At 35.7% G+C, this 19,400-nt stretch overlaps 1 protein-coding gene, 1 long non-coding RNA gene and 1 other non-coding gene across 5 annotated transcripts in view; 1 reads left to right on the top strand and 2 right to left on the bottom strand.

The window, feature by feature from the left end:
* Positions 1-9,129: 9,129 nt before the first annotated feature.
* Positions 9,130-10,396, bottom strand: LOC127426475 (uncharacterized). The gene is made up of 2 exons (XR_007894781.1): positions 10,077-10,396; positions 9,130-9,705 (listed from the first exon to the last, which is right to left on the bottom strand). It is a non-coding gene; the product is annotated as an uncharacterized LOC127426475 (long non-coding RNA).
* LOC127431319 (small nucleolar RNA SNORA57) lies at positions 9,848-9,980 on the bottom strand. Its single transcript, XR_007895570.1, has one exon. It is a non-coding gene; the product is annotated as a small nucleolar RNA SNORA57 (small nucleolar RNA).
* Positions 10,397-12,266: 1,870 nt separating the features above from the next.
* Positions 12,267-19,400, top strand: part of ganaba (glucosidase II alpha subunit a) — a 29,346-nt gene continuing 22,212 nt past the window's right edge. For 2 of the 3 annotated variants that reach the window (XM_051672397.1, XM_051672379.1), the window contains exons 1-5: positions 12,277-12,332; positions 14,545-14,637; positions 15,128-15,236; positions 15,361-15,488; positions 16,604-16,783. In XM_051672397.1, coding sequence (XP_051528357.1) covers positions 12,292-12,332; positions 14,545-14,637; positions 15,128-15,236; positions 15,361-15,488; positions 16,604-16,783 — 551 coding nt within the window. In that variant the 5' untranslated portion in view covers positions 12,277-12,291. Of the gene's footprint in view, positions 12,333-14,544; positions 14,638-15,127; positions 15,237-15,360; positions 15,489-16,603; positions 16,784-19,400 lie in introns of all 3 variants that reach the window. The other variant, XM_051672388.1, reaches the window with a different exon arrangement.

The raw sequence follows: 19,400 nt of genomic DNA, 5'->3' as shown, positions 1-19,400 counted from the left end.
GTGGAATGCAGTAAAAAGTCCAATGCTGAGAACCTTCTACATGCCAACCTGTTAGCTGGAGTACAGATAAAGGCATCTCCTCATCCAATGCTGAATTACAGCAAAGGAGTGATCCATATCAGAGAGTTGGATGATGTAGACGAAGAAGAAATAACCCACGAACTCAAGACTAAAGGTGTAATAATGTGAAAAGTATAATAATCAAGAGAGAAGAATGAATGACAAAGACTGGTACGTACATCATTACTGTTAACGAACCTCTACCCCCAGAAACAGTTTTAATGGATATCTAAGAGTTCCAGTGGACTTATTTGTACCCAACCCATTGCAATGTTTTAACTGTCAAAAGTATGGACATGGATCTAATGGCTGTAAAAACAAACACATCTGCTGCAACTGCGGCAAGGAAGACCATAATAAGGAGAGTTGTCAGAAATCACCCAAGTGCTGTAATTGTACAGGAGGACATTCAGCTGCATCAAAAGAATGGAGAAGGAAATACAGAGGATCAGATGTACTATGAAGATCTGTTACCCCGAGGCAAAAAAAAAAAAAAAAAACAACAACAAAAAAAAAAAAGGTGGCTGCTGTCCCTTATACACTGAATAAAATGTTTGCCTCTGTTGTCAAAAAAGCTATAAGAACAATAGATTGCCTGACAGATCTCACCTGGATGCATAAAGACAACCCCCAAACTACTAACAATAATAAACTTCTGCCAAGGACCAAGAATACAGGAACTCAAAGTGAGCCTCTTCCAATCAGAGTTCAACAACTGAAAATCAAACTTCAAAAATAAATAATAATTAAAAAAAAAAGTACCCCAAGATGAAACTTCAAAGACAAAACATATTAAAGATTTTGAAATGAGAGAGGGTGGACACTATAGTAGCCCATCTCCTAAAAATTAGGGCAACCGTGCCACTGCAGATTAAATCTTTAATAACCCCTTTTTTGTATAATTGGAAAAAGATGAATACAATAGCACAACTTTTATTCTTTAACAGTCCAGTTTAATAGGTGGTTTTTAAACAGAATCTTTCCCCTTGACCCAAAAACATTAAAATTGAGATGTACAGGTGTAAAAGTCAATTTTGATTTAAAATTCTCCCAAAACACTTAATAGAAACAAACTAACACATAATTTTCCCAAACACCTGCTTGTCACTCTACACAACGTCATCACATGCAATGACTAAAAGTTAATTTGATGTAATTTCATCTAATATTTAGTTACGTTTGTAAATGTAGCTAATGATATTATATAACATTTATTTTTAGGCATAATTTTCAGTTGTTCAAGGTGATTATATCAGAAGTTTGACAATATTGTGAAAGGATAGTATTTGGGGTAAAAAAAACAGTTAATGGAGAGTTTTATGATCCAATGGAACTGTCGTGGCCTCAGGGCTAATTATACTGAGTTACATCATTTAGCTGCGGTTATCAATCCTCTAGTCATTTGTCTTCAGGAAACACAACTATCATTAGATTGTACCCTCTCTTTTAAAAATTGTACAGCTTTTAATACCTTTGGACCTAACAATAGACGGGCTTCTGGAGGTACAGCTATTTTAATCAGTACTGGTGTGATTCATAGTCATATCAGTATTAACAGCAATCTACAGGTAACGGCCATGCATTTTACCCTGCAGAAAACCATTACAGTCTGTTCTATTTACGTTCCTCCTAACTTGAATATAACGCACATGGGCCTGGATAATCTGGTTGCTCAGCTCCCTTCTCCTTTTATACTCATGGGAGATTTTAACAGCCATAACATTTTATGGGGCAGTAACCATTGCAACACTAAAGGAAAGAGGATTGAAGATTTTATAGATAACCATCCCATATGTCTTCTAAATGATTGATCACATACTTATTTACACCCAGGGCATGGAACATACTCAGCAATTGATCTAACAGTCTGCCAGCCTGAGTTATTTTTAGACCTCTCATGGAAAGTTTGGCATGACCTCTGTGGAAGTGACCACTTTCAGACATCTAATTACTGAAAATTTTATTAAACTCAAAAGAAGTAGAGCACAAACAAGAAGAACAATAAATGAAGCAAAAAAGGAAAGCTTGAGAAGATTTGTGTCCAGCTTGTCAGCAAGCACAAGAACAGTGGTCCACAAATACAACATATCAAACATCAAGATTCACTTTTAACTTCAAAACAAGAAATTGCAATCATCTTAGCAAAAACATTTGAAAAGGATTCATCGATTGAAAACTACCTTCTTGCCTTCCAAATAATCCAAGCTCAACAAGAGAAAAGAAATATGAACTTTTCTTCAAGCAGTATGGAACCATATAACCAGCCATTTTCCATGGAAGAGCTACTACTAAGAGCTATAAAAAGATCCTACGACACAGCCATTGGACCAGACAAACTCCACTACCAATTTTTAAAAATCTACCTCACACTACTCTAACTATGCTTCTTAAATGTTTAACTCCATCTGGATATCAGGAAATATTCCACCCGCTTGGAAGGAAGCAGAAATTTTACCCATTCCAAAGACAGGGAAAGACCATAATGATTTCAACCACTCTCACCCTATAGCCTTGATCAGCTGCTTATGCAAAACAGTGGAGAGGATGGTCAATGATTGTCTAGTTTGGATACTGGAAATCAAACATCATACAAGTAATGCCCAGTGTGGATTCAGGAAGGGTCGAAGCACAATAGACCACCTCGTCAGTCTGGAAAGCTATATACGTGATGCTTTTATTAAGAAAGAACATGTTGTAGCAGTCTTTTTTGATTTGGAGAAAGCCTACGACACAACATGGAAGTATGGAATTTTAAAGGATTTGTATCAACTGGGTTTTAGAGGATGTTTACCAGTTTTGTTGAAAGATTTTTATGAAATAGACTTTAGAGTCAAGGTAGGTAACATCTTGTCTGACCTACATAGACAAGAACTTTGAGTGCCTCAAGGAGTATTTTATCAGTAACTCTTTTAGTATTAAAATAAATAGCAATACAAAAGTAATTGGTTCAGATATTCACTGTAGCTTATATGCAGATGACATCTGCATATGCTATAGAAGCAAGTACATGAGCAATATTGTGCGGAAAATTCAACTGAAGATAAATAAAATACAGTCTTGGTCAATGCTAAATGGCTTCAAGTTTTCAAAGGCAAAACTGTTTGCATGCATTTCTGCCAACTTCGCTCTCTACACAAGAATCCAGAGTTGCATATGGTGGAGTCCCCATTAAGGTTGTAAAAGAGACCAAATTTCTTGCCATCACCTTTGACAACAAACTGTCCTTTATCCCTCATATTAAGTTATTAAAAAAAAAGAGATGTTTTAAAGCCATGAACATTTTAAAGGTTTCATCTAAAACAAAATGGTGTGCAGACAGCTCAATCCTCCTAAATCTATATAGAACACTGATTCGCTCAAAGCTGGACTATGAAAGTATAGTCTATGGCTCAGCCAGAAAATCATACATTTGACTTTTGGATACTATACACCACCAAGGTATATGACTGGCTTTGGGAGCTGTCAGAACGTCATCGATCCAAAGTCTATTTGTGGAGGCTAATGAGCTTTCTTTGGAAAACAGACGCCTGAAGCTGGCTTTACAATTCGCAATCAAGCTTAACACAAATAAAGAAAATCCGGCCTATCCAGCAGTGTTTCCACCTCAACTTTCAGTAATGTATGAAAAAAAAAAATAATAATAAATAAATAAATAAAAAAAGTTACATTCTTGGTCTACACATTCACCTCATCTGGAGTATTTAAAAGTGGATTTAAACATTTTGGAACAAACTCACTTTTGCAAAATTCCTCCATGGGACCTCAGAAAACCAAAAATCTTTCTAGATTTAACAAGAAACAAAAAGTCAAAAACTCATCCAAATGATTTTCACCAACAACTTCTGGATATTAGACAAATGTTCCCATTACATATTCCACTTTATACAGATGGATCTAAATCTGAAAATCATGTGTCTGTGGCTTTTGCAACAAATCAACTACGTCAGGGTATACGTATTCCTGACCAAAGCTCAATTTTCACTGCAGAGGCCAGTGCTCTACTGTTGGCACTGAAGTTCATTGAGACTGCACAACAACAGGATTTTTTTTTATTATTATTTCTGATTTAAAATCATTTCTTGATGCACTAGAATCTATTAAAACTGATCACCCAACAATTGTGAAGATTTTAATCAAATTGTCATCCTTTGAAGCTCAACATTTTTACATTATCTTCTGCTGGGTACTTGGCCACTGTGGAATCTCTGGAAATGAGCAAGCCAAAATGCTGCCAAAGAAGCATTATCTACAGAACTCAAAAAGTGCTCAATACCTTCCATAGATCTGAAACCAATAATAAATTTGCATGTCAAAAACAAGTGGCAATCAGAATGGGATCAGTGCTCAAACAAATGACATGAAATAAATCCTTTTGTTGGGACCAGCAGTTTCTTCTCTTTTAGTAACCAGTGGGACCAAGTTGCTTATTCGAGATGTTGGATAGGCCACTCAAGACTCGCACACAAATTTTAACTATCAGGGGAAAATCCCCCCATCTGTGCATCATGTCAGAGCCCACTGTCTATCAAATATTTTATTACATTTACGCATTTGGCAGATGCTTTTATCCAAAGCAACTTACAGTGCACTTATTACAGGGACAACCCCCCTTGGAGCAACCTGGAGTTAAGTGCCTTGCTCATGGACACAATGGTGGTGGCTGTGGGGATTGAGTCACATGTGGGGAACAACCTTTTGCCTACCAGTTCAGTGCTTTAGTCCATTACGCCACCACCACTCATCTTAGATTGTAATATTTCTACACCTGTGAGAAAACTCTTTTATTCCATTGACACCCATGAAAAGGTTTTTAACAAAATTAGTCCAAATTTAATCTTAAACATCTTTAGTTTTACTTTAATTATTTTAACCTGGTTTTTGCCATGAAAATAGCCATCGAAGCTGGCATGTCATTATCCTTTTCGCTGTCCTTTTCTGCATCCATTTTGCGGCCCTCTTCAGCCAGTCGCGGCTTGTCACGGCCTGCCCACTGGAAACATTCCCGGTTCTCCCTATGGCCAGCCACTCCTGGTGGGAGGAAGTGGAGATGTGTTGTCCATCTTTATATACAGTCTATGGGTGAAACCAAAGAGTTCTAGGGAATGTTCTAGTGTGAAGGATCTACCTGTCAATCAACCGCTGTGCTAAAATGAGTTTTTTTTTGTTGTTTTTTTTTTTTTGCTTTTTCTCCCAATCTGGAATGCCCAATTCCCAATGTGCTTTTAAGTCCTCGTGGTCGCGTAGTGATTCGCCTAAGTCCAGGTGGCGGAGGATGAATCCCAGTTGCCTCCACGTCTGAGATCGTCAACCCACGCATCTTATCATGTGGCTTGTCGAGCGTGTTGCCACAGAGACATAGCGCATGTGGAGGCTTCACGCCACCCACTGCGGCAACCACGCTCAACTCACCACGTGCCCCACGAAGAACGAACCACATTATAGCAATCACGAGGAGGTTACCCCATGTGACTCTACCCTCCCTAGCAACCGGGCCAATTTGGTTGCTTAGGAGACCTGGCTGGAGTCATTTAGCACACCCTGGGATTTGAACTAGCGAACTCCAGGGGTGGTAGCCAGCGTCTTTACCACTGAGCTACCCAGACCCCATTAAAATGAGGTTTTTAAACTTTGCTGGTTAAAGTGAATACATGCATGCAAAAGTTTACAGAACTTGTTCATTGTCCCTGATTTGAACATAAAGTGCCACATGAGAAGCACATCTCTGAAGCTCAGTTAATACAGATACTGCACTTAAATAACTGACAATTCTGCTCTGTTTGCTGTATATATGGCTGAAATGATGCACCGCTTTTTTTGCACTTTCTTTTTGTTATAATGCATTTTTGCACTTTATTCATGAAATCAGAGACTCTCTAGGCCTCTACCCAAAATCCAAACACAAAAGAGATGCATAAAACCAGGTGGCAATGTTGATGGTGCCTGTTAATACGCTTCTTAACGCGTCGTAATACCAGGGAATAAATAGGGCACACACATATAGCAGAAATGTGAGAAATAGAGTAAAGTCAAAACTGATGCACTAGGTTAAAATGTTTTTCAAGTTTCTTTTTTATGTCAATTTGACAGACAGCATTTGGAATTATCAATCAATGTTTAAAAAATCGGGTTTAGTTATTGATTGTTCGCCACCAGAAATTAAGACTCCGAGACGCCACTGAATGTGTGCATGTGTTAAGATGTGTACACATATATTCAAGCTTTAAGGTATAGTTTTAATTTACTATATGGTTATACCACCTGGCATTAAATCAAAACTTTTGTTGATAATGGGGTAAATGTTTATCAAAACCATATGAAACCAACATACAAATTCAAATATTACATTTCTGCACATATTTTTAGACATAATTTTCAATTGTTCAAGGTGATTAAATCAGAAGTTTGACAATATTGTGAAAGGATAGTATTTGGGGTAAAAAAATAAATAAAAAAAAAAACTTGTTTTTCTTAAGTGGATTTTCCTAAATGCCCTACAGAGGTTGGTGAATACTGCTCAGAACATCACTGGGTCCAGTCTTCCCTCCGTGATGGACATCCACACAGTGCGGTGCTTAAGAAGAGCAACAAACATTGTGAAGGACAGCTCTCATCCCTCCACAGGACTGTTCTGCCCGTTACCATCTGGAAGAACTTTCTCAGACTGAGAAAGTTTTTCCCCCCAGGCGATCAGGCTACTGAACTGCACTGCCTGATGCTAAATTTGTTAGACAGTGGATTTAATGATCAATTTTAACAACTAAATTAGTTTTTAAATACCTCTGTAAGATGAAGCAATAATTTTTACTCATTTGTAACGTGTGCCCGTTATTACAGCTTTTGTGTTAGGTCACCTCATTACCAGAACACACTTTATCAGTACTAAAACATTTGTATAACTGTTTCTGTAATGAGAAACTATTCTGTTTTTCAGTATTTCAACTTAAAATTGTCTTTTTAGTTCAATATGAAAGCGTTTTAATGTTATTAATGCATTATATTGTTATCTAGGTTGAAAGAGAGAGGGCTGCTGCTGAAGTTAGATCGGCAACATTAAGCAATAGAGGAATATTGGACAAAACAATGTTATGATATACTGTACTTGTGTTAACTTTTCCATTTGTTATTTTATTAATCATTTTGTGCCTCACTATGATAGGCTGTTTGTGTGACAACTTACCCCATATAGTGTGTTAACATGCCCCGCTATTGGGGCAATATTTCCCAAAAGCTGTATCTTTTTTCCTTAGCAATAACTGTGAAAATGTTCATTAGCATTTTTTTGTAGCCAAGACTTTAAAAGGTGCACTCAGTATTATTTCCCTCATTTTAAAGGTTATACTCCAAAAGAAATGAACAGTAATTTTGAAACATGTATAAAATAATAAACACTCATATGAGATGGAGACTCGTCACATAGGTAACTTTATAAAAGCCATTTCATTCTACATGGAGATCTCAGTAACCACCCTATTATTAAACAGTTTCACTCATGGATAACATTATTCAAAGCTGACCGTGAATAGTGAATTTCTACAGTGGCATCAGTAACTGAAAACTATTGCTTTTGAATGATGCTGCATCTACACCACTAAGTGTCAGTGTAAGTTTAAACAAATGTAAAAAAATTACTGAGTGCACCTTTACTTTTGTCTTTGTGTCATCTTGGACTTACACCGACACCTAGCGGCTTGGATGCAGCATCATTTAAAATCAATAGTTTCCAGTTTCAGAAGTTTAGTATTCACAGTCAGCCAAGATTACTTTAATCAATGAGTGAAAGTGTCAAATAACAGGACGGTTACTGAGATTAAGCGAGTAGTATTCAGCTGGTCATGTGATTCTAACATGGCAGCCCCCATGTGCGGACCCTCTCCATGTAGAATAAAACAGCTTTTATAAGGTTACTGATATGACTGGAGTCTTCATTTTAATGTGTGTGGTCATTATTTCCTACATATATTGCAAAATTACAATTCATGTCTTTAGGAGTTAAACTTTATTAATGAGGAAAAAAAATGCCTGAATGCACCTTTAAAATAAAATTAAACAGTCACGTTGTCTGTTGTGCCCACTTTTAGTCAGACCTCAAAGTTAATATTTTACTTACCTTTTAAATACATGTACTTACACTGTTTCTATAAATGTAAAATAATAAAATGAGTTAAAGCTAATGCATGTCAAATGTTTTCAAAAATTAAGAAAAATCATAAATTAAATATTCATATATAAATAGAATGGAAACATTTTAGGAAAATGAAATATCCTCATTTTCCACATTTACAAAAATGTGGAAAATAAACCAATTATAACCATTATATAATTAGGGTCCAAATAAGCAATAATACAATTTTGCCAGTTCATTAGCTTCTCTACTGTTCACAAAGCATGCCAAGTTTTATGATAAAAGTTCTCATTGTTCTTAAATTGATGTGTTGTGTATTTGTACCATCAGTTGTTCTTTAATAAATTATTAGACAGCTAAAGCTGGTGTGCAAATACCCCTGATTTATTAACAGACATTAATATGCAAAATTATTTAGGTACTTGAGGGTGTACAAAATTATCTTATCAAATTTGTATGGATTTTACTGCAAGTTGTGAATGAAATTCAACAGCAACTTATTTCAGAGAAACATAACATTACCATATAGACTTACACAGCCAAGTCACACTTAATTATTAAATGGCAATTATGATCATTTGGCCTTAGACCAATCATTTGACACACCCGTTTGATTAATTTGAGAAAAAAAAAAAATAAAGTGTTGCAGTAATTAAAATGTATCTTGACATGCTCCAAAAATGTGTCTTGATTTTACAGCTTACAATGATTTCTGACTTTCCTTTTTAGTTTTTCCATTTGAAACCTCATATTATATATATATATATATATATACACACATACACACACACACACACACACATATAATGTTCTGGATGAAATCAGATTTTTGTGATAAATACCCTTGCTGGGCCTTAAATATTGCAGACTATTGCTTAATTCTACATGAGCAAGAAACCATGTCAGCATGGATTAATTTTCAAAAAAATGATTTCAATGACAAGTCAGACCAGAAAAAAAAAATTTGTATTTGTTACATCAGGAACACAATTTATACAGGTTAAACATGTCAGTTGTTTAAGGAATGTTCAGTAATAAAAACAAAGTGTGCATGCGGATTAGTTGCTGCCAAACACTAAATTAAAAAAACGTCACGCTCATTACAACAGATTTTTGTAACTCAAAAACGATGCAGACCCGATACCATTTTATCAAGCCATCTGATGATCACTGGAAACGACATCCCTGGGGCCAGATTCCCGACAAATTTTAAAGTAAAACTAGTTAGGGATAAACAAGCAGTTCGTCAATATAAAATTATAAACGTTGATGATTTTGTGAATCAGGCCCCTGGTGTGCGCACAAGTCTACAACTGGGTCACTTTAATCAAAGGCAAAATTATCAAGACATTCAAAACGGCAGTCTCTAGAGGCGAGAACCTCCACGATTTCTGTTACGTTGTGATAACTCTCCGTTCCATCTTAGATTACATGATCAACCCAAGCATGCCGACGTGAGGCTCACAAATACTCACATCAGTGTCCCAAACCTTGCAAAAGTGACACTGCAAAAAGCGCACAACCTGAAAGAAGACAAATGACCATTAGGAAATGTAATGAAGACATTAGAAAATTTAAGACGTACAATTACAACATACGCACAAGAACTTAACACAGACTACAAGACAGAAATAACTACTCACATTAATACAAAATAGAGTTAAAATGTGTCCCAGTGATTGAGGATAAAACCAGCCGATGGGAAACATGCTGGCACCGGACGTTGCACTGGCACTAATATACCTCCATACATACACACAAGAGTACAACACAACCTCGAGTATGTCAAGAATGGAGGGCTCTACTACAAGGCCATACAGAATACGTTCATTAAACGTTCAAACAAACTGCGTTAAAAGCACGCTAATAAAAGTAACAACACACCGTTACGTACCTCTTCTGAGCACTGCCACAGCACAGAGAAAGAGAAGGAAGCATTCGCGTGTTTTTATAAGAACTGTGTCGTCATGTTAGCGTGAAACGAAAATAGCCAATCGCGTCAAGCAGCGGGAGTGGGTGGATGCAAATGTCGCATGTCTTCCGCCAGAGGGCGCAGTAAGGGTTCAATAAGCCGACTCTTCATTTGAATCAAAGTCCCTTTCAAAGCAAGTCAGTCCACTCGGCGGCCATCTTTGTTTGGAGCGCTCCCGGGCAGTTATTTTCTATGTAACAAGGGGCATAACAGTACAGCTCCTATCTATTTAAATTAGTATAGACCGGCATCTCCAAAACAGTTGGTCGATCAAAAAACTTATTTAAAATCATTAGTAAAATCTAAAAACAACAGTATCATAAATTGTCAATCTTTAGCTCAGATCACGCTAAAAAACGCTATTTTTCAGGCTGGTTCAGCTATTGCGCATGCGCGTTCTAGATTTGATAGACAGAAAGGCGGGACTTCCTTTCTACATCCGTTGGCCGTTCCAATTTGTCCCATTCATTTTAATACCAGTAGTCTGTTTCTGCTCAGTTGTCTCTGGCACCATTCAAATCTCATGGCGTTTTTTCAGCTTACTTCAAACTTCTTAGTTGATAGCAATAAAGCACACAGTTAAAAGTTAAAATAGGAACACTAATCTTATTTAGACCCACCATTTTTGACCAATGAATGTCCGTATCGTTCAGCCCCGCCCATTTTGAGAAGCTTATCCAGGGCCCTTCTACATAGTTAAATCTACATTCTATGCGCATACCGCATACTGGCGAGGAGACCACAGGCCGTTATTTTTAAATGGATGTCTATGGAGGAGATGCTTCAGTGTGCTGAATAAACTGATTTTGTGAGGAAACAGCTCATCACTTAATGATTTGGCCGCCATTACGATAATCACAAACATGTTTTACACAAAAAATCATTTTGGAATGAACGTTGTGTGGATTTAACTACGATAAAATTGCTGTTTTATAAGAGAAGATACGAATAATTTTGCGACAGGTTGGTGTCAGTTTACGGCTCTCCTCATTCATTTGTATGGTATCCGCAAACGGTGACTTACTGTCGTAACACGCTAGTTGACAGTGACGCTCTCTCCTATAGTAAAAACGTTGAGGTTGTTATATTGATATAGGAGATCTCTGGCTTATCTCTGTGTTACGGAAACATCATCATGTGTGTGTGTGTGTGTGTGTGTGTGTGGGTGTGTATGTGTGTGTGTGTGGGGGGGGGGGGGTTGATATTTCAACCTCAGGTCCTATAATACATCTATAATACACTGTGTACACAAAATAGTTACACTCAGGACCTTCAGGACAAAAATGTGCCCATTGAAACCGGCAATATTTGATCCCAGTGCCATTAAAGCATAAAATCATGAATTCTATGATATTATGCTTTCATTCCGGAGTCCTGGCTTCAAAATTTACATATTTTATATCTCCACCAGATGGCGCCATTTTTTCATGTTTAGCCTATGGAGCAAATACATGCTTTTCCCCTATTTTCTATTTGCTGTATTATAGAGCACTGCAGGCCAGTTGAATAAATGATGCAGCTAAAATTGTGTGGGTGTGTTGGTATGGATGTCAGAGTGTGTTATGTATGCGTGTATTGAGAAATTTGTGTGTGTGTGTGTGTGTGTAAAAATCAACAGTGGCATTATGTTAATTTTGCAAAACTTGCATTTAAATGGTTAAAATCCTGAAAATGAATGAATATTTGGTAGTTATGATCAGCACTGATGTTGGTTAAAAAAAAATCTAAGTCAGTGAAAGTGGAAAATAATATTAATATATAATATTTTTATGGCAGTTTTTTGACGCGGACATTTTTGTCCTCTAAGGTACTGAGTGAGTACCTTTTTTTTTTTTTTTTTATGTGACACAGCACAAAAATTTATATTGAATGAAAATCAGTGTTGTTGCTAATCATTGACATGTCCCAGACTGTGATTTGTATTTATTAAAAATGTATTAAATAAATAAATAGCATTTATTATATATGGCAGTATTTTGACGCGGACATTTTTGTTCTGTAAGGACCTCTGAGTAACTTTTTTTTTATTTTTATTGACGCACAAGGGTTAAAAAAAAAAGTCGAACCCAATTCACATACTTGCCGCTGTGTATATAGTCGATATCTGTCGGGCGAAGGGCAAAGTTCACAACGCAAGATGGCGGCTTTCTGTGACAGGTACTGTGCTGTTCAGACAGAGTAAGAGGATTAAAACAGTAAAATATTCTGCATGACACGTACATTTAAAAGGCGTCTTTTACTTTTAAACCGTTCGTATTACTCGTTAAATACGTAATCGACTCCACAGCATATGAGTTATTCCTGACGACTGAATAAATGTTGAGATCTTTGCCATTACTAGAAGTCCTGTGATGGTTCCATGATAAAGTTATGTTTTCACAGGGGGATACCATTTTACTTAATGATTACTGTATTCAGATACCATGGTATTGCTATGGTGAATTTATTGTCTTCCTTGGGTTGCCACCTTGGCCATGTAAAATTTCTAGACACCTTATAAATGACTTATAAATGTATTGCTGGCGATCATACAAGAAATAAAACATGTTATTTACTCTTTTTTTTTTTTATATGGAAATTACTATTGCTATTATATAGCATATAATTCAATAACACAACATCATTACACAAAATGTATTAACAAAATGAAATAAAACGTAATATTTCGTTTTATTTTGTTAAAGATTTCTCAGTTCAATTTGATGGAATTTTGTTATGAAAGGTTTAAAGGAATATTTCGGGTTCAATACAAGTTAAGCTCAGTCGACAGCATTTGTGGCATAATGTTGATTACCACAAAAAATATTTCCTCTTGTACCTCATTTTCTTTAAAAAAACAAAAAAGAAAAAAGAAGGAAACATCTGGGTTCCAGTGAGGCACTTACAATGAAAGTGAATGGGACCAATTTTTGGAGGGCTTAAACGAATTTGAAGCTTCTAATTTTATAAAAGCACTTGCATTAATTCTTCTGTTAAAATTTGTGTATTATTTGAGCTGTAAAGTTGTTTAAATTGTAATTTTTACAGTCATTTTAGGGTTTGTTGACATTACCTCGTCATGGTAACGAAGTTGTAAAATTGGCTATAACTTTACACAGAAAAGGTTTATAAGTGATTGTAACCCACTAAAATCATGTTTACACACATATTGTTTACGTCTTGTGGTTATACTTTTGAAAAAGTGACTATTTTAATGTTAACAAATTGGCTCCCATTCACTTCCATTGAAAGTGCCTCACTGGAACACATCTTTTTTTCACTTTTTTTAAAGAAAAAATGAGGAATGAGGCGAAATAAATTTTTGTGGTAATCAACATAATGCCACAAATGCTGTCGATTAAGCTTAACTTGTGTTGAACCCGGAACATTCCTTTAACATATAATTTACCTATTCAGACCCTAAGCAGTTTTCTTGAGTTTATGGTTCACATTGAACATTTAAATGTTTTAAAATGTAAATATGTATAAAGTAACAAAAAAAAAAAAAAACATTTGTACATTAAACCAAAGTAACTCAAATAATTGTAAACATTCACTAAGATTTGCAGTACGCATTTCAACATCTACGCGTTTCAATTTAATACCAAATTTCCATCATATTGAATTGAGTAAAATAATTAAGTAAAAAAAAAAAAAAAGATATTTTAAGTTTTACTAATTAAATTTAGTTAAGGATCACAAAATTCAGTTAGATGGAGATTTGTTAGGAAATTTTAATGCGTAATTCTTAAAAATAGGCTTTTTTTTTTTTTTTTTGGCCATTATGAACCTATGAGATTTGACAGTAAAAGGAAGGACATTCCTATTTTGGACATGTTTTCCAGAATATAAAGCACTGTAGCAAATAGACTAAAGTTTAAAGAATTGTTCACACGAAAGTGAAAATCTCAATCATCCGAACAAACCAGTTCACTAAAATGAATCGAACTTTCTAATGATTCATATGAGAATGCATTTGATTATAGTGTGCTTATAAACAAGGGTTCATAAGTGGGAACGCGTTGGGAAAATGGTGAAATTCTGGGACATTTTGCGTCCCGGAATGGAATGAAATTTTTTCAGGGCAGATGGCCAAAAACCGAGACGATTCTGGAAAATCCTGGACAGGGTAGCAATCCTATGTTTTCCTCCTCCGACAAACACCTCATTAAAAGCTTATTTCTTGCAAATATAATTCTACTACGGGTTGACAGCTGCAATAAAAATGAACTTTACCTGTTCTGAAATATTGCACACTTGTGTTGGAGACATTTTCCTTTCATTAAAAGTATTTGTAATATTTTGGTTCTGATTTTTCCATAGTTTCCTCAAATGACTTTGCAAGTTTGCGCAAGAGTCCTGCTGTTTTGTGTCTTCCGTCATGTGAAATATAGCGAATTATTTTTTCCAGTTTGGTGCCACTGGTTCTGCTGTTCTTCTGTCTGAGTGCTTATGCTGTGGATCGCAGCAACTTTAAAACATGCGATCAGAGCGCCTTCTGCAAGTGAGTATCATTTCACACCATAGAAGCAGAATAGCAGTTTATCTCAGACAACTGCAATTGGTCTAAATAATAGTCTTTTTTTTTTAACTGGATGAGGCATTTACCATCATTTACCAAAGATTGCTGGGATGTATTTCTATTTTAATTTTTTATTTTTTTTTAAATCAAACAACAATCCTTCGATAAATTGTTTTAAACAATCATAATTTTTAGTGTACAAACATCTCAAATGAGACAAAAATTGCCCTGAGATATCAATGGCATTCAATGGAGAGACTGTAATGTCTTGTAGGAAACAGTTGTGATCCGATATCATTTGCCACTTGATTACACACTAATGACAAGCTTTGATACCAAATGAGTGTAAACTGGCTCAGTGATGTCTTATCCCTTCCGTGGTTTGATAATCCGAACCAGATCTTTGAGCAACCACCCCTGTATATGAAAAGATTTGCATTTGTAAAAGCGCTTTCTGTGTGTATGTTTGCAGGCGTCAGAGGGAGTTGAAGCCCGGTCAGTCTCCATACAGAGCTTTGTTGGATACGCTGGAGCTGAGCAACTCCAGACTCACCCTGCAGCTCATCAACGACAACAACAAGGTCAGTGGGTGTACAGTTCGCTTACAGGCTAATTATGTGTAAAAGTAATTTCTATTTAATTTGTTTGTGTAGGACAAAACATTGCAATATGAACAAGATCTCATCTGTGATTGTGTTTATGTAGGTTCGCTTGTTGCTTGAGTTGTACAGACTGCAGGGGAACATGACACGAGTGAAGATTAATGAGCTCAAACCACTGAAGCCTCGCTATGAGGTTCCAGATATACTCATCACTGATCCACTTACTGAACCGTAAGTCAAGTCTACCCATACCATCAAAGACGCTTTTGACACAATGGGCCTATTCATGCGTCCTGATCGATCGGATGCCTGTCCGATTGGGTATGCACGTTCCACTTAGCCACGTAAATGTGTCTCTGCAAAACTGATATTAAAGGGATAGTTCACCCAAATATGAAAATTCTCTCATCATTTACTCACCCTCATGCCATCTCAGATATGTATGACTTTCTTTCTTCTGCTGAACATAAACGAAAATTTTAAGAAGAATATCTCAGCTCTGTAGGTCCATACAATGCAAGTGAATGGTGGCCAGAACTTTGAAGCTCAAAAAAATCACTTAAAGGTAGCATAAAAGTAATCCATATGACTCACGTGGTTAAATCCATGTCTTAAGAAGCGATATAATAGGTGTGGGTGAGAAACAGATCAATATTTAAGTCAGTTTTTACAATAAATCTCCACTTTCACTTTCATATTCTTCTTCTTTTGTTTTTGGCGATTTGCATTCTTCGTGCATATCGCCACCTACTGGGCAGGGAGGAGAATTTATAGTAAAAAAAAAGGCCTTAAATTGTGATCTGTTTCTCACCCACACTTATTATATCACCTGTGATTAATTAAAATGAAATTTTTACCATACATATACACTATTTAATTCAAAATAATTTTCTACATAATATATATATATATATAAAAAAAAAAAAAAAAAAAATATATATATATATATATATATATATATATATATATATATATATATATATATATATATATATATATATACCAAATAGTGTATTCATTTTTTTAATTACAAAAATAGCTGGAAATTATGCAGCTATAATACAACCTCAAATAGCTATAAATTCACAATAGCTTCCAAGATTATCACAAATCATTCTCACAATTTTAACAAAACCACATCTTTGTTATCCAGCTAGATAAATTCACCTGGGTGACATAACAGCAGAAACACAGCATTGGCCCTATAGGGCAAGTAACAGTTCCATCATTGGCCCAGATCTCTCTCTCACACACATTGCATTATAATCTCAGAGAATTGACAGCTGCCTTATGTGTTATTACTGTAATACTAATGAATTAATAGCAAAACTTCTGTGTGTGGTCAGGTTGTCAGTGGTGACTCAGGATGAGAATGGTCTGGTGTTGTCTCTGGGTGGGGACGATCAGCGTCTCATCGTAAGAGCTCTACCATTCAGGCTGGACATCATGGAGGGTTCTCAAGTGCTCATGTCCCTTAACTCACGTGGTCTACTGGCCTTTGAGCACCTCAGAGCACGCAAGGACACGTGAGTCCAGAAATGGCATCACATTTAGGAAGTGTAGCCCAGTAGAAATACATCAGTATGGAGTTGGATTACTAGAACATTTGCCTTTTAGTAGTATGGTTCACACTTAAATAATGCTGATAAAATAATCTGATGAAATGTATAAATATAAATGTGATATGGTAGCTGCAGCTGATTCTGAATGAATATTCTAGATGTTTTACAAATATATGATAAATGAACTGTGATCTGCACTTCAAACTAATTTTTCACTCTCTTTCTACCTTTTCTACAGTTTTTTGATTAAGCCTTACACTTATAGATAGGCAATTTTAGTCTTAACAGATCAGTATGGCACAGCAGTTATCTGTAATCTGTAGAGCTTGTCCTCTTTTTATTGACCCGGGATGCACCAAGATGAAAATGTTTGACCGATACTGATACCTATTTTTAACAAAAAACCACAGGCCGATACCGATATTTTGCATCCTACCTTATTTTGCCATCAGATCACTGTTTAAATCAGGAATGGTTAATAAAATGTACAAAGAGGTGCAAAAGCTTTTTCACTGTTAATAAACAATAAATAATTTCTATTGCCAATATAGCACTGGATCTGTTGAACACATGACAGACAAAATGTTAAAAAGAGCCACAGTGACAAATACATACAAGATAAAAAAAAATATACAAAACATGACTAAATATGATAACCTGATGATTGATATGAAAAAATATTATTTTGTACTTCTAAAATATTGTTGCACTTCTTTTTTTGTAGTTTAAAACGTAGCCTTTTGAGGTTTAGTAATCGCACAAAGCCATATTGCTATTTCAATCTTAATTCAATCAATCGTGCGGCGTTAATGGATATCATACCGATATCTCAGAAACCAAAGCCTGCTGGTTTCAAAACATTTTGAAAGGTTTCCATCATCATGTAGCTTATAGGTAAGTGCCTCTTTCACAACCGTCACGTCCATTTATGGCATTTTTTCCACATTAACGTGAGAAGGAGACAAAATAAATATTAAATATTCTTAGGTTTCATATCGCGTTTTCATGCTTATAACCGATGTGCTTATGTTTTTAATTTGGTCAATAACTGGCAGATTTAGTCAACAAATCTTGATGGTAAGCTTAGTGCACACTACACAACTCAAGCTCATCTACTTTGATGTTTTGAGTCGTTGACTGGTCAGCAATGAAGATTCTCAGATCCCACGACCAACGGTCGTGTAGTGTGCGCACTTCTGCGACATGCCCAGACTAGTCACAGACGCTACGACGGATTTCAAACCTGCTTGATATCTAGACGTCTTGTCAGGTGTCCCGACGAGCGAGAGACTGACAATGAGCAACTGCTAATGAAGAACAGAGAGATAGCAAGAGTAGAGCAATGCATTGAGAAGCAGGAGACAAAATAATACACAAAATAAAATAATACAACACCAATGTCTTTAACTGCAATCAACATACAGTGACACAGATGAGAAGCACACACTTCTGACAGTTAATACAGGTATTTCACTAAAATAACTCAGAATTCTGCTCTAAATGTCATGTTTGTGCTCATATTAAATGCAAGTACAATTAAGAGAAATGGTGCACCGGTTTATATCGTTTTTTTTTTTCTTCATTTACTTTTTGTGCTTTATTATCATGCAGGAATACACTGACATAATGATTGATGTGCCGTCATGAAATCAGAGACTGTCCCCTCAAAATTTGAACACAATACTGGTAGTCAAAGGTGACGACCAGATCTACTTCTGTTCGGATAACCCAAAACGCATCTTAATAGCCAGTTTAAACAGGGCTTCAGTCGGGGACGAATGATCGTGTAGTTGATACACCCAGTCGTGTAGTGTGCGCAGGGCGCCTACTGCAAGTCGGGTAGTGTGTGCTTGCCTTTACTGAATCATGACATACACCCTTTTTCAATTATATTAATTACTATTTGCATTTTTAACACAGTTGAAAATATTAATAATCATTAATATGAATATGACTTAGTATTAGGGAGAATCTCACAGAAACTGTCAAGAAATTTCAGGGTCATGTTTCACCTCAAAAAAAAAAAAAAAAAAAAAAAAAAAAAAGGAATTGCATTTTGCGTAAAGAAAACAGAGTTGTTGTTTTTTTTAGGACCAATAAGTTTTTGTGCATTGTGACATTATTTTCATGACAGGTAAGCACATTCCTGCCCCACTAAATTCTTAGTAATGTAATGTATAAACACTGATATATTATTAAAATTTTAGTATACATTATGGCAGTATTTGTTGTATTGAATTTAATGTATGCAGATTTTAACGAAATAGAATCATTATGTCCAGACAAGAGGATTTTAATTTCTGTTTATACGGTCAGATTGCATTACAGTAATGAGAATTGGGGGGAAATGTTTTTATTTAATCATCCATGAATAAAATTCCTTTTATACAACCATTACTGTAAAAGTAGTCAAATTAATAAAATATTTTCATTGGGTGCATTAGGGCCTCGAAAGCAATAAATGTGTTTGGTCACTGTTTATATGGTCAGATTAGGCACAGAGACTAAGATCTCTGCTTTCATTCTTGCTGTTGCATCTTTTTTCATTACTCACTTTCCCACTGTCTTCATTAATTCTTAA

Source organism: Myxocyprinus asiaticus, chromosome 3, assembly GCF_019703515.2.
Source record: "Myxocyprinus asiaticus isolate MX2 ecotype Aquarium Trade chromosome 3, UBuf_Myxa_2, whole genome shotgun sequence".
Lineage (NCBI taxonomy): Eukaryota > Metazoa > Chordata > Actinopteri > Cypriniformes > Catostomidae > Myxocyprinus > Myxocyprinus asiaticus.
Note: the sequence above shows the minus strand (reverse complement) of the source record. Positions and strands in the feature narration are given on the sequence as shown.